We start from the raw sequence: 15,769 nt of genomic DNA, 5'->3' as shown, positions 1-15,769 counted from the left end.
TGTGGCATGACTGAGGGGTCATTAAAGTTCAGTTTGCTTTGATAGTGGCCTTCAGCATGTCTGTATTTTTGGGTCGGGTGTTTCTCATCTTCCTCTTGACAATACCCCATAGATTCTCTATGGGGTTCAGGTCAGGCAAGTTGGCTGGCCAATCAAACACAGTAATATCATGGTCAGCAAACCACTTGGTAGTAGTTTTGGCACTGTGGGCAGGTACTAAGTCCTGCTGGAAAAGGAAATTAGCATCTCCATAAAGCTCATCAGCAGATGGAAGCATGAAGGACTCTAAAATCTCCTGGTAGACGGCTGTGTCGACTTTGGACTTGATGAAACACAGCCGACCAACACCAGCAGATAACACGGCACCCCAAATCATCACGGACCGCACACTTCACTCGGACCTCAAACACCTTGGATTCGGTCTCTCTCCAATCTTCCTCCAGACTGTAGGACCTTGATTTCCAAATGAAATGTAAAATTTACTTTCATCTGAAAAGAGGACTTTGGACCACTGCCCAACAGTCCATTTCTTTCTCTCCTTAGCCCAGGTAGGACGTTTCTGACATTGTCTCTGTTTCAGGAGTGGCTTGATATTAGGAATGCTACAGTTGTAGCCCCTTTCCTGAAGGCATCTGTGCATGGTGGCGCTTGATGCTCCGACACCAGCCTCAAACCACTCCTTGTGAAGCTCTCCCAGGTTCTTGACAATCCTCTCAAGGCTGCGGTCATCCCTGTTGCTTGTGCACCTTTTCCAGCCACCCTTTTCAGCAATGACCTTCTGTGGCTTACCCTCCCTGTGGAGGGTGTCGATGACCATCTTCTGGAAACCACCAAGTCAGCAGTCTTCCCCATGATTTTGGCTACATGTACTGAACTAGACTGAGAGATACACGGTATTTATACAGTATTACTCAAACTCGAAATGAAATATTCTAATATTCTGAGATACTGGATTTCTGATTTTCATGAGCCATCAGCCATAATCATCAAAATAAAAAAATTAAAGGCTTAAAATATTTCACTTCACATGTAATGAATATAGAATATGGGTCTGTCTCAGAAACTGGTCTCTCATTTGGGACATTATGGTCAAAAAATAAATGTTCTAATTTCTCTTTTTTTTTTTTTGCATTTACCTAACACTCAATGTTTCTTTTGTCATATTTAATAAGAATATAGTATCTTGCTTTATCTGGCCTCCACTGTGGAAAATTTTTTTTGATTACAATTCAAATGCTTTTGTAAAATTGATTTACATATAAAATAACATCATCATGAAGAATTAAAGCCCGTCCTTCACAGATGAGTGAAAATATTGAATAAATTTCCTCTTTTTGATTGCTTGGGTTAAAAATGCCAAGTTATGATGACTGAATTGATTATTCACTTAAATATGAATAATATGATGCATTGTGGGTATTTGATATGGCGAAATAGGACACAATGGAAAAATCAAGAACACACCGGAAAGATGAGAATAACGGCAGTGGTAAAAGAACAGCGACTGTACCGGCTGAAGGTCACGCGGGTCTCTGCTGCGGTGCGCGAGCAACGGGACATCACTACCGCACCGGACGGAGCGTGAGGTGGGGCAAAATGACTGGCCGTAGATTCTATCAAAAGTTCGATCTAAATTGACCATGGTTGCAAAATATTGCCCAAAAATACGCAAACACTACGAAATATGAAAGTAAGATGAAAAAGAAACACTGTTGCCTTATACTGCAAGACTAAAACAAAATAAAACTGTCAAAACTCACCTTTTCAGTGATAACGTCCGAACAGATCACTCGCGTAACAGAAAGACCGCAAATGGAAGCACGATCAACTTCTAACTGTTGGAGTGGAAAATTCCATTCTACACATGCAGATTGTTAATGTGTGTCCTTCTCCGCACACAAAACACGCTACGGTAAAAAATAGACCACGACTCATTTTATAGCTCAGAAATTCATACAAGACCAGCTACCATCGTAACATATTCTGGAAGAAACATATTCTATCCCTAACTTTCAGTTTTCGTTTTAAAAAACAAAATTGCAGGTTTATAACTAAATTTTTATATGGCATAGTGATTTTAAGTTACTACTTTTGGTGAGGTCGTGACCTTGACCCTGAGGCTTTCCGTTTAGATCGAAACACACGATCGTATTGGTTTTGGGTCTGCGGAAAATGCAGTTACAACGGTGATCAAGTATTTTGCATGATGTTTTATGACGGTTATGATTATTCTGTGAGCGCACCAATCCTTAGGTGTATAAAGTTACAATTTAAACTACAATTAGTGATAACTGTAGACTTTTCAGTGGACTACAACCTTTTTAAGGGAATGCGATGTAGTCAACCATTTATCATGTCCCAGTTCAAGCCGCCATTTTTCCACAAATTTGCAGAATTTCTGCCAAATTCTGAATATTCACGTCAAAGATTTAGTTTTATCTGTATTATTTCTTTCATCATTTTATTTCAAATTAAAACCAACATCACCATTCAAAACCGTATAGTTTATTGACTCAGTATATTTAGTGGGGGACCCCCACAGTACCCAGTTTCTGAGACAGACCCATATACACAAATACCCACATGTATGCACACAAATAGAAAAAGGAGACATTTCTTGCAGCATTAATGCTCTCTTAATTATCCTACATAAGGAATGAGTCAATGTCTTTAAGACACATGATCAACTATGCAAGTTTGGTGAAAAAGGTTCTGCTGTGGTTTTTTAACAATACGAGGCAACAGTAAAATCATACTTGCATCTCACTCCTTATGTATCAGAAGGCAAACCGGGACATTGTGTCTGGTGGAGCGGATTTGAGGTTACGGAGTCTTTGACAAGAATAATTAGACTTCACATGTCCTCTGAACCATATCAAAAGTAAAATACTGACCATTTGTTTGCCTGATTTTGCTAAAAACTGGAGCTGGAACACCAGCTGGTCTGTTTATACTGACAAATTAGACTCACATGTCTGCTTCCAAGAAGAGATCCAGCAGCATCCTCTCTGTCCGCACCTGGGCAAAGTGCAACGAGTTATTCAGTCGATTCCTAAACGCAATGAACTCTGGGATCTTCTCAAATGCACCATACTTATATGCCTGAATAATATATTCTGAGGTCTGCAACAGGACAGAGAGAAAAGTTAGTTAGAAACCAGAAAAATGACAGCAGCATAGGATGAAGGTATGGATACTTTGCTTCACAAAACACAACTTACATCTTTCTGGTTTGAATGGAAAAACCTGAGGGAGAAGTTACAGGACTGAGAAGCAGCAGCAAATTGGCCCAAGGACTCTGCATAGCGAGTCAATAAGTACCTGTGAATGGAAAGAGTAAAAAATAAATAAGTAAATAAATAGAGAAATGATTTTACTAGGCGTTTCGCACCATGTACAAGTAGTAGTATCTCACCCTATGGTGTCATGCTGAATGTGTTTGGCATCCAGGCTGGAGTAAAGGTCCACTACGGGCTCAAAGGCTCCCAGACGGCAGTAGAGGAGCAGCAGCAGCAGCTTGAACTGCGCATTAGAGGGGCTGCGTGACAGACCTTCCTCCAGCAGCCCTAGACACTGCCACAACATTTGCTCATCACCTGAGAACACAATCCACGAGACAGGGAATTGCATAAGACAAACAAACACAAAACCACGACTTTTTGATAAATATTACATTTTAATCAATTTCACAATCCACTTAACAAGAACTACAGCAAATACAACACTTATGGTCAGAAGTACCAAACTCCAGAGGTCTCGTCGAGATGCACCTATACAGATTTGGGTTTTCCCTTTTCTAATGCCTCGTCCACACGAACCCAGTTAAAACTGAAAACACCATTTTCTGGGTTTTTTTTTCCACTTCCTAAAGGTTTTCCGGCCACACCGAAACTTGAAAATGGTACAACGTGTCTGACCCATGACCTTGAGAATATTTCCATTTGTTTAGACTAGTGCTGTCAAAAATGTCGCGTTATTAACGCGTTAACTTGACTCAATTTTAACGGCGATAATTTTTTTATCGTGAGATTAACGCTCTGTGACATGATGTAGGTTTTTCATAAGCTTTTGAAACTGCCAGGAACTTGGAACAGAGACTTTGCTTAGAAAAACGATAGCAGCTAGATTGTAATGCCACGCCCTGCACAGCCAGAGTCCTCTGCCCTCCCCCCAAAGAACCAGCGCGGGCAGGGCACGCTAGCCCCGCGCCTCGGGACGAAGAGCCACGGTGCTCGGCTTAGGTTTCGTTTTCCCATCGGCGGCTCCAGCCCGACTTTGCAGTGGCTGTGACAAGACGTGTTATGCTCTGCAATTTAAAAAAAACATTGGTACAACCAGTGTTCGAACTATGCCGATATTTTTGGGGGGTCCCTTTTTTTCCCTTGGGGGGGGGTGCTTGCGCTTGTCTCAGAGCACGGCTCTCCATCGCGCGCTCACTTCGGATATGCAAATGCTTCCCGTTACACACGATTGCTGTCAATAAACATCATTTTGCCAATATTTTAGAGACCCCCCAACATTTCCCAAATCATGTTTTCAAGGGATCTCATGTCTGTTTCAGGGGATCTCAGATCCCCCGAGTACCCCCGTAGTTCGAACGGTGAGCAAGCCCATTCACTTTTTTATGCTGATAAGAGAATTACAATGGTTTTTCATGTGACAAAAATGTGCGATTAAATTGCGATTAATCACGAGTTAACTATGACAGTCGCGACATTAATCGCGATTAAATATTTTAATCGCTTGACAGCACTAGTTTAGACCAAATAAAACTGTTACAGGGCTCGAAATTCGCGGTGGTCCGGTCGCCCGAGGTGACTTAATTTGTCATTTGGCGGGTAATTCCTGTCACTAGGCAGCCCGGCTGGCTAGTTGAAAATAAAAAATATATATGAAGTGAAGATTCAGACAAGGGCTGTGCGATATATCGAATATACTCGATATATCTCCGAAAATTCTGTGTGAGATACATATAATTATTATATCGTAACTATCGAGTATTTTATAGTCATCTGCCGACTTGCGTTTGTTTAAAACCTTTTCCGGTGGTTTTCTCCCTGTCCCTCAGGCAGTAACGCGAGAGGCTGCCTAAGGGTAAAAAAAACAATAACGTCACACACTCGCCAACCAATCCCGGGCGACATCTCGGTGCTGAAAGGAACTTGCGGGAAGATTTTCTAGTTTCGGTTTACAGCGCTAACTCAGTTCGTGCAATTGCTGGTGTTGCGTAGGCTACCGTGTAAGCTCTGTCAATTTCAGCGACAAATTAAAAATGGAAGCGGACAAATCGGTTCCTAAAAGAACTAGTAAGGGGTCAGTCATCCGGCATTTTTTTGGATATCGCGAGGAGGACATGGAACAGCAAATGCCAATTTGTGAAGTGTGCAAAAAAACAAAAAACAAAAACAGTATCAAAATACTAGGGTCTTGAAATGAATGCAAATTAGTCATGAACAATGGTAACTACTCTCTTTTGTATTATTTTTGACAGAAGTAAAATTCTGTGGCCCCATGCATGAACCTGATAACCCACATATTTTTATCTGTATTTTTCTTCGCTGTTTAAAATTTTCACCAGTGCAATTTTCAGACTAACTGGAGACATGTTAATGAAACCCTTACAAACCTCAAATCTGTCTGGTTCAAATTTACGGATTATTATATTCAGATTCAATTTTCTCATTTTTAAAAATATGTGGGTTATCAGGTTCATGCATGGGGCCACAAAATTCATACATGAACAAATTTTGGCGAGTTGATTTTCTGTTTAGCTAGTTACTTGGAAGGTAACTAGTCTGGCTGGCTGGCGAAAAAATGTATGAATTTCGAGCCCTGTGTTAACAATGAAAACAGTGCACACGCTTTCCACCACCTTGGAATTGTGGCGCTCACACTGATGATTACAGACCAGCGTTTTCATAAGTCTACGTTCTCTGTTATGTTATTGACATTACACCATGAAAATGTTTTCATTTCCATAACCCACTTCGGAACGCACATTTAAAAAGATGTGTTTTAGTGTGGATGAAAGGCCCGGGGGCGAAGAAAAGACTTATAAAAGTTACCCACGTTAGTGTGGTGGAGACCCAACATACCAAATTCAGCCCCATAAAGGTAATCAGCTGATGAGGCATCAGGTGTGTTAACCGAGGTACAATAACCCTACTGTACTGCGGCCCAGCAGGACCGGCGTTTTACACCTCTGTTCTCCGTACTACACAATCCCTAACAAAAAATAAGCAAGTAACAAAACAGAGCAAAGAAGCAAAACAAGACAGCGTTTTGCTCATGAGCCTGAATCGGTTCCCTTTTTAAAGTCTCGTCCTTTCTCATCATCTCTCCAAAAATTAAACTTCTGAAATGCATCATATTGTTAGGATTGACAAATCGCACAGAGTGTTGAGTCAAAGAATCATTCTGCCATTCCACATGGCTCATGGGAAACTCGTCACAGGAGAGTTAAAGAATAAAGCTTACCAGTCTCTATCCAAAGATCTATGTAGACGTGAGCAGCCATGAGGCAGTACATGTCTGAAAACTGCAGCTCCGTTTTTAAACAGGACTTTCCTTTAAATAAAGAAAGAAAAACATGCCACTTACACATGGGGATTTGAAAAGTATGCTCACTTTAAATGGAATTTGCATGCAGCTGGGGCTCCGCATCAGTAGCACCGTTCTGATGTTTTTTGGGGGGTTTTTTTTCTGGGGAATGTCCTGAAAAGGTATACAGTTGTAATAGTGAGGAATACAGATCTGACAATCATGGATCCTGGGAGTTTAAGGGGCTTTTAAGGAGGAGAAAAAAAAAAAAACACCCAACTCAAAAGGCTCATCATGACACTGAACCTTATTCATGCTTGGGATGAACAATCCATTTTTAAGCAGGAGCTTACCAAACTGTAAGCCATGGCGGTAGTGATGCTTGAGCTCTTGGATGAGGGCCAATTTGCCATCAGGACCGAGTGTGTGCTGCAGGCCTAGGCAGCGGCCGAGTTGTGTTACACACAGGTGCCTCTGCAGTGAGCGCGTGTCTCCTGGAAGGGCCATGCCAGCCTCATTCGCAGCCCCGAGGGGCACCGCCTCCGTCAGCCTGTTAATGAACTGAGCCAAACATAGAATAATTAGAACACAATCCTCTGGGGCTCGTTAACTCTTCCAAGTGAGCTCTAAGAGACCTGAGATAGTTGCAAACAAACAGTATTTTACATCTGTTTGTCATTGCTGAAAGCAAAGCAGAAGTACATAATGTATAGTAAACAAAAGCAATTCAGAAGCGTGAAAAAAAACAAACACAATGTATAAGGACACAGTCCTGGGAGATTTTGATTACCTGGACATGTTGGTCCCGTACGATAAGGTCCAGAAAAACCTTTAGATCCGTGATGCAACATGGCTTGTCCCCAAACTTAACAAAGAACTGAAACATCAGCTCGAGAGGCTCACCTGCGAAAAGCAGATGAATTAAATGAGAAACATTTTTCGACAAATATTACTAGTTACCGTGGCAACATCAAATATCCACCAAAAACCTCTCTGCCTGCTTTACACATTAAAGTGCATATCCTGGACCAATTTCGTTTTTTTTTTTTAAATATGAAAGTATGTCCCTTTACACACTCATCCAGAAGGGTAATTTTGCACAAGGCCATCTGTCTACAGCAGAAAAAAATAACAAAAAAATGCATCTGGAAAAATCCCAAGGGAGTCTGGAGCCAGATTCATGACGTCACCTGCGGAAGCGCCAGCAGGCTGCGCGAGCTTGTACGGTTTCGGTGCACAGCCTGTGTAGAACAAGTTTAGCAGCTAGCGATTTTGCATTGAAATATGGAAGTGTCACCTGAGCGCAATGTTACTTCACCTTTGGATGAAGACTATAATGAGATGTCAGGATTGGGGCTTCATCTGTTTGGATTTGATGATGACTCAAGCAGCGAAGACAACGGAGACAACACCGGGGATGTAAATAACACGGTCGTTTTCTCATAAACAAACCAGCGCTGATGTAGGATTCAGAAGGAGGAGTCCCGCACGTGACGTCACGAAAATCAATGTTTACCGGGAAATCCAAATGCCAAGTTTTTTCAGAGGCGGACCAATTCGCCTCAAATGGCTTGATTTCAACGGAATTTTTCTGGTATTGCGCAAGGTAAAAAAAATTGCACAAAATGTGACAGATATTTGACCAAAGTTTAATATAAAATAGGAGAATTACATTGATCTTGCTCCTGAATTTACCCGTGATATGCACTTTAAGTCATAAGCTATACAAGTCAAATCGAACACGTCAAATTGTTCGTTTATCTGACAGTGTTTGGTACAGAGGATATCATCATTATGGACAGTACAGAACATCATCATCAGACAGCAGTTTGGGAGTGTCTGCACCCCTGTTAAAATCCCTCACACTTCAAAGGCAGTCCAAGAGTAGGTTTCTTCTAGCGCTTGTTATTTTGGGCGAATATGAGCGGAGTATCACATGCATTTTCAGGTCGTTTAGCTCCCCACACGCAAAGCACACAGAGCGAAGCTCCATATTTAAGAGAATATGGTAATGCATCGACCTGATTTTTGATGGCTTTTGTCGTACAAAGTCCACGTACCACCACAAGGAATCTGTAAGTGCAAAGCAACATCTCAAACACTTGACCGCCGCACAATTAAATTTGCATCTTTATTTCGAGAAGATGGGCTTTTTTTAAATCCAGCACTTTTGCTTTTTAAAAATAACGTGGGATTATTTACTAACATTTTGTGGAAAAAAAATTCATGATAATTTCATATTAAACTATTTAACAGTTTTATGAGTCCACTATCTTCTTGGACAGTTGGAACCAGACAAGTGTTTGACATATCAAGCTTGCAGCTCTAACCCTCGGAGCTCATACATTGCGTTCGGTTGAGGAAGATGTTTTCTAGGAGGTTTTTTCATCCTACCGTTTTTTTTTTTCCAATAATGGACAACGTATTTTTATCTTTACATTGTATGCTTTTTTTTATCTAAACGATTTCTTACCCTGCACACTCATGTAAACAATTATTGTATAGTTTAATAGCAATTCTGAGCATCTTTTCTTAGTTTTAGATAATCTAAAACTGCCGTGGATCGATATCGATTAGTCGTTATGTCTGATGATATTTGATCGTAACTATATAGTAATGATGTAAAGTAGAGATGCACCGATTGCAATTTTTTGGGCCGATTCCGATTTCCGATTTTCCATGGAGTGTGACCTGCCGATACCGATTTTGGCCGATTCCGATTTCATTTTTTCAAACCACTTCACAGCACACACAAAGACTATTTTCTTTTTATCTTTTCTTTAATAGAACATTCTGCCAGATTTTCAGTAATAAATTTTCAACACCTCAAAGGTTGAAAACAAACAAAAAGACATTGTTCTTTGTAAAATCTTTCTTCATGTTTGGTATTAACATATTAATTCCTGTAATAGGAAATTCACACAAACATTTTTTCTTTTCCCATCCAATATCTGGCACAAAAACAACTTCCCCCTCATATATTATTTGCCAACTGCTACGGAACACACTTTCATAAGCCTATTTACATCTGAAAACTTATGCCTTATAGAACAACCCATTTCTTCATTCAGTATCAAAATACAAAAATAATTTCCAGTCATACTTATACCACAGCCATTCTATCATCTTTGTCAAATGTGTATTTGTAGAGTAATTTCCAATGGAATCAAGTGCAACCAAGGTCGTAAAACAAACAAAAAGACATTTTTTTCTTTCTCTCTTTGTACAAATCTAACTAGATGTTTGGTAATAGGCTAACGTATTAATTCCTGTAATGGGAAATTCACACAACCACAAATGTTTTCTTCTTTTCACATCCAATATCTGGCACAAAAAAAAAAAATTAACTATCGTGAATTTTTTTTTTTGTTAACGGCGCGCGCCGGTGCTCGTTAGGCGCTCAGGACTGACACTGTTCTGCGCAAGCGCAACACAATCGCACTAGAAAGCATGTTCAAGCTGCCAGTGTAGCTGCAGCCTTTTTAGTTGCGAATTACGAGTATCTCCACTTTCATCTCTATGTGATACACAAGTTTTGATCGGCAGAAAATCGGCATATTTTAATTTTGACCGGCCGGTCGCCGGTCATGGCCGATCACGTGAAAATCGGCCGATTCCGATCGGCAGCCGGTCAATCGGTGCATCTCTGATGTAAAGTGAAAGTGCTGGTTCACTGTAATAAAATGTTGTGGTCGTGTTTCTGGTGCATAGCATGCAGTGTCAAAGGAACAAAGATTTCTTCATAACTGCGATGCGTCTTTCATTATTGGTATCGCTGTCAAAAGACAATGCAGCAATTTACTGATGTAAAATACACTACAGTATTCAAAAGCTCATGTGCTAAATTATTATTATTACTCTATTCAGATTGATTTTGTGCCCTTGCAAATATTTCTCTCATACGCTCATTGGGAGCTTCGCTTTTAAGCAGCACGCATATTTCACATCTTCGTGCCACCATGTAATGTTCTTTATATAATAAAGACACATCCACAAAAGAAAAAAGAAAAAAAAGTTAATCAAAAGGGTTCCATTCTGAACCAGTTCGCCATTTTGACACCGCGTGTCCAGTCAGTGGGAAAACACAGGGAGTGACATCATCAGAGTGAAACATCAGAAATTATTATATATACACAGGACACTTTTTCGATGGAGTAAAAACATGTATTCTGTTCCTTTCTAGCAGGTTTCATTCATTTGGTTTGATAGCATGCAATATTATCATATCCCTTATTCTCCATGTATTTTGCCACTCTACCCAATGGAGAATGAGCATGCAATACTGTTACAATATTGTACGTCAAGACATCATGTCACAACATTAGAGCTCATCCGAATAGCCAGCGACAAAACTTTTGTCCGCCAGGAAAGGGAAAAGATGAGGCTAATCCAGTGCTACTGCTAGGATTAGCTTTGCTATAATAAAGCACTAAATAAATAAACTGAAAAAGACGCGCTGAACACCCGAAAGGCTACCAAAACTTCATGATATATTCTTCACACGTATTTACAAGAGAAAAACATACCAACGGACATCAAAAAACTAGAAAAGAGACACGTCGGAGATGTAAACCTTCCACGCTAGCGAGCGACTGACAATTCGTAAACAAACATGGCTACCAGGTCTGCCTTGTTAAAAACGTAAGATTTTGAGAGAATTTTGGCTGCCAGGTCACTCCAATGTGTGTAGTTGTCGATGTTGATTTTAAAAGTAACTAAGTAAATTATATAGGGAAATGAATACTTAAGTACGAGTGAAACATACTGTGGTGAGCATGCGTGGAAGAGGAGTCTGGAGACAGAAATCTTAGTTTCTCGGTTGTCATCCTGTGCTACTAGCTCTCGATAGCACTGGCTTGACTGGGTTAGCATTAGCCTTCGCTAACTCTACTGCTAAACGTTACACTGGCTGGAAGGTGACTGCACCGAGTCGCAGGTAAGCAAGCACTGGCCTTCAAGAATGCCGATATGAAGCGTGCGTGTGTGTATGTGTATATATATATATATATATATATATATATATATATATATATATATATATATATATTTTTTTTTTTTTTTTAATAAAAATAAACACTCAGATATATTCCATTCAGCTAGCATGATACTGAACTCATCTTTGACTGGTTCAATATCATGCTAGCTGAATGGAATATCTGATAGGACCATGGGGAAAAAGCCAGCCAATATTATTTAAATGTTTCACTCAGATCCGTGATGTATTTCGTAAGAACAATGCCAGTTTTTCAACACGAGAAGATAAACTTCGTATCTGCAAGCTAACGTGATTTTTTTTTTGATTACATAGACACATTTACAAACAAAAAGTACACAAATTTATCAAAACAACTCAAATTTCCTCGAGCAACAGAGATGTGTCATGGTTTTGGATCTCCATGTCCTGGTTGTAGCACGTATATACTGGGAAATTTATATATATATATATATATATAAAAAATAACACACAAAAAATCGGATTATTATAAACCTGTGATAACTCTTTAATATTTTTGTTTCCCAAAAGGGGGGGGACTTAATGTACAGGAAATGAAGGCACTGGACTGATTTTTTTAAATACTGTAGACAGTTACAGTACTATCTGACAATATGTACCACAGTGCTGAATTACCAAGCTGCTGTTCCTGTGAGCAGCTCCTCTGGCGGAGACGCTGTATGAGCTCGAGACGAGCAAGGTAGGGACCCCTGAGTGGCCGGGACTCCTTCCCGTCCTCTGCTGCTAGCCGTTCCTCCACAAAACTGATTGCCTGGGCCACTGAAGAGTGCACTTCACCCTCAATACAACTATAATATGAGGAAATAATTATTAAGTACATCGGAGAGGACACAGGAGCATTGAGACATCATTGTGCAGAATTTTTTTTTGAGTCTGGCTGGTCTTAACGACTATCGTTTTTGAATAAATGTTTAGATAGTGGTCCATTACGTATAATTACATGCTGTGCAGGCAACTCATGTACTAACAACAAAAACGTTCCTGTCACCACACACCAGCAATCTCATCTAAGTAAATAGATACAATCTAGTGGACCAGGTTTAACTCTTATAGACCCAGTTGTTGCATTATATTTGGCACTCACTGGTCTCCTTCCTCTGGAGGCGTCCAGCTCTGGTCAATGAGGTGGAATAAAGAGTCAAAGTATGACAAGTAGAACTGCCAGTCATCAGGGCTAGAAAGTTGGACATAAAGAGAGAGGGGAAATCATTCATTCCATCAGTCAATAACTCGCTCTTGGAAATCTTATTGGAAAATATCTAATTTTATTTTATTAATTGAACATAGTCTGCTTGGTTTTGAGGAATCCCACTTCTCGTCTGACAGCAAAGACAGACTTTACGAGAACTTCTAACAAGCGAGCTAAGCATTTCAAAGTCATAATAAAACATCTGTACTAATTAACACTGTAGCAAGGCAAAAATTCATTCATTCATTTTCAAAAACCAGTTTATCCCGGTTCTGAAGCGTAGTCCATCCATGATTCTTTTTTTTTTTTGTTAATCCATGCCCTTTCTGAAGATTAAAAAAAAAAGTTTAAAAAGGGCACTTAAAAGTGCATATCACGGGTAAATTCAGGAGCAAGATCAATGTAATTCTATTTTAAATTAAACTTGTCAAATAGCTGTCACATTTTGCATTTTGTGCAATTTTTTTTTACCTTGCGCAATACCAGAAAAATTCAGTTGAAATCAAGCAATTTGAGGCGAATTGGTCCGCCTCTGAAAAAACTTGCCATTTGAATTTCCCAGCAAACATTGATTTTCGTGACGTCATGTGCCACTGAAGAGTGCACCCTCTCTGAATCTTACGTCAGCGCTGGTTTGTTTATGAGAAAACGACCTGGTGGTTTTCTGCAAGTTTCTTCAACGTTATCACGTAATTATTACAATGGTTAACAGATGTATCGTAGGAGGGTGTAGCAACACCAATCTTGATGGGATTAGTACTCATCGTTTCCCACATTGCGCTCAGGTGACAATTCCATATTTCAATGCAAACTCGCTCGCTGCTAAACTTGGTCTACACAGGCTGTGCACTGAAACCGTGTAAGCTCTGGCAGCCTGCTGGTGCTTCCGCAGGTGACGTCACGATTCTGGCTCCAGACTCCCTTGGGATTTTTCCAGACGCGTTTTATTTTTTTCTGCTGTAGACAGATGGCCTTGTGCAAAATTACCATTCTGGATGAGTGTGTAAAGGGACATGCTTTCATATAACCCCCCCCCCAAAATTGGTCCAGGATATGCACTTTAAAGGGGATGGCTCATGAAAAACTGAACGAGTGTGTGCGCAGGTAGGACATAGTGGGGAAACGAATATCAAGATGCATGTGAAAGAGACGGACAGATTGTTAACGTCAACCTTATAAACTAGGGCTGGATGATACGGCCACAAGTTATTCGTTGATGGATTATATAATGAAACAAGATGCAATGAATTAAGATTAATATTTGTAAATGTTTGACTAAACGTGATGCAGACCCTGGTGTGGCAGCAGAGGCGTGGCCAAGCATCGGTTTGTGAATGGAGGGCAGGGCCAGGGAAGGTGAAAGGCAAAGTCATTACACCTGTTAATTCACGTGTGCGTATTTATTACAGTGACAACAGAGCATAGAAAAGCAGAGAGCGCAAAGAGGGGATCTCTCCCAAAACCACAGCACATGTCTGTGTGTTGTGTGTGACTGAACAAGTCAAGAAAAAGCTGAAAAGCGGAAGGGGGTTGGAAAAAAAAAAAAAAAAAAAAAAAAAAATCACAAAGCACCAATTCCTGCGCTTCAGTCTTCCACCCACGTCAGGGTCGTACTACACCTAGAAATTTTCTCGCAATTTCTTGAGGTTTATTCAACAATATTTTCTTCTTAAAATAAAATTACAATATAATAAGTTTTAGGAGCATTATCTAAGCTCAATGCTCTTACAATTTCATAGAACTAAAAACTTAAATTTAACAAACGAAAAACAATTTAATGCAAGAATTGATTAAAATAAGTCTTAAGTTTAGATTTAAACACGTTAATATTCTCAGCATTTCTGACACGGAAAGGCAGAGAGTTCCACAGTTTTGAAGCACAGACGGAAAAAGCTCTGTGTTTACTTTAGGTATGGCTAATAGGTTCTGGTTAAAGGATCTGAGAGTGCGAGCAGGCTTGTAGGGATGGAGCAGGCTAGAAATATAAAAATCAGGAGACATGCCGTTTAGTGCCTTGTAAGTCAATAACAAAACTTTGTAGTTGATTCGAAGTTTAACCGGAAGCCAATGGAGTTTTTGCAAGACAGGTGTGATGTGAATTACAAATGTACAACAACGCACAATCATCATGACACCAGCATCAAAATCTCAACGGAGGAACACTATTATTTGCGCCCTGGAAATACACAGTTAAGCCAAATACCAAATGACTTCACATCCTCTTACTTATGTGCTCTACCTCGGGAAAATCACCACTGCACTTATATTTAACAATTATTCGCCAAAAGGCAAAGAGAATATCGGTGAAAAATAACCGAGACAAAGTCGAGGTAATTATTCACCAAGCCTGAGGTGGATAATTGTTTTAGTATAAATACACAGGCAATTATTTAAAAAAATTTTTTTTTTTTTTTAATTATTTCAAACTTCAAAAGTGCCATGCAAATGTAATAAAGGCACAGTGCAGACTTGTCACTTACCTACGCCGAGTCACATAGAATACTTTGTTTTGAAATAGATAAAATAAATCACAATTCTCCCTCACCTTTGAATAGTTTTTGACCAAACATTGTAGCATCTTCGTAGAACAGCGTTTTCTTTCATAATTTCTAATTCTTCCTGACTTATGGTGACGAAGCCATTAGGCAGCCATTTTGCCGGGTCTTTTGAGGCAATTATCGAGAAATAATCTGAATGTACAGTCACCTGTGTATTTAGAGCTGTATCCAAGTTGCTAACTATATTAAATCTACTCCCGCTCCCACTGCTTTGTCAACTTGAGAAAAAACAAAAAAGTAACGTCTTCATTCGTGCAGCTATTGATTCATGTATTACCAAAATATTTTATATATATATATATATATATATATATATATATATATATATATATATATACACACATACATACACACACATACACGTGTGTGTGTGTATATATGTGTGTGTGTGTGTGTGTGTGTGTGTGTGTATATATCTATTTTTTTTTTTTTTTTTTATTAATTAATTATTTATTTATTTATTTTTTG

At 39.5% G+C, this 15,769-nt stretch overlaps 1 protein-coding gene across 3 annotated transcripts in view; it reads right to left on the bottom strand.

Moving 5' to 3' along the window:
* Window positions 1-15,769, bottom strand: part of naa25 (N-alpha-acetyltransferase 25, NatB auxiliary subunit) — a 61,197-nt gene that overhangs the window by 17,532 nt on the left and 27,896 nt on the right. For all 3 annotated transcript variants that reach the window (XM_060908693.1, XM_060908692.1, XM_060908694.1), the window contains 8 exons: window positions 12,639-12,728; window positions 12,170-12,342; window positions 7,331-7,443; window positions 6,894-7,101; window positions 6,478-6,567; window positions 3,416-3,596; window positions 3,222-3,321; window positions 2,972-3,123 (listed from right to left, as the gene is read on the bottom strand). In XM_060908693.1, the coding sequence (XP_060764676.1) occupies window positions 2,972-3,123; window positions 3,222-3,321; window positions 3,416-3,596; window positions 6,478-6,567; window positions 6,894-7,101; window positions 7,331-7,443; window positions 12,170-12,342; window positions 12,639-12,728 (1,107 nt within the window). The remainder of the gene's footprint in view (window positions 1-2,971; window positions 3,124-3,221; window positions 3,322-3,415; window positions 3,597-6,477; window positions 6,568-6,893; window positions 7,102-7,330; window positions 7,444-12,169; window positions 12,343-12,638; window positions 12,729-15,769) is intronic.

Source organism: Neoarius graeffei, chromosome 25 (assembly GCF_027579695.1).
Source record: "Neoarius graeffei isolate fNeoGra1 chromosome 25, fNeoGra1.pri, whole genome shotgun sequence".
Lineage (NCBI taxonomy): Eukaryota > Metazoa > Chordata > Actinopteri > Siluriformes > Ariidae > Neoarius > Neoarius graeffei.
This window is presented reverse-complemented; position numbering and strand designations above follow the sequence as displayed.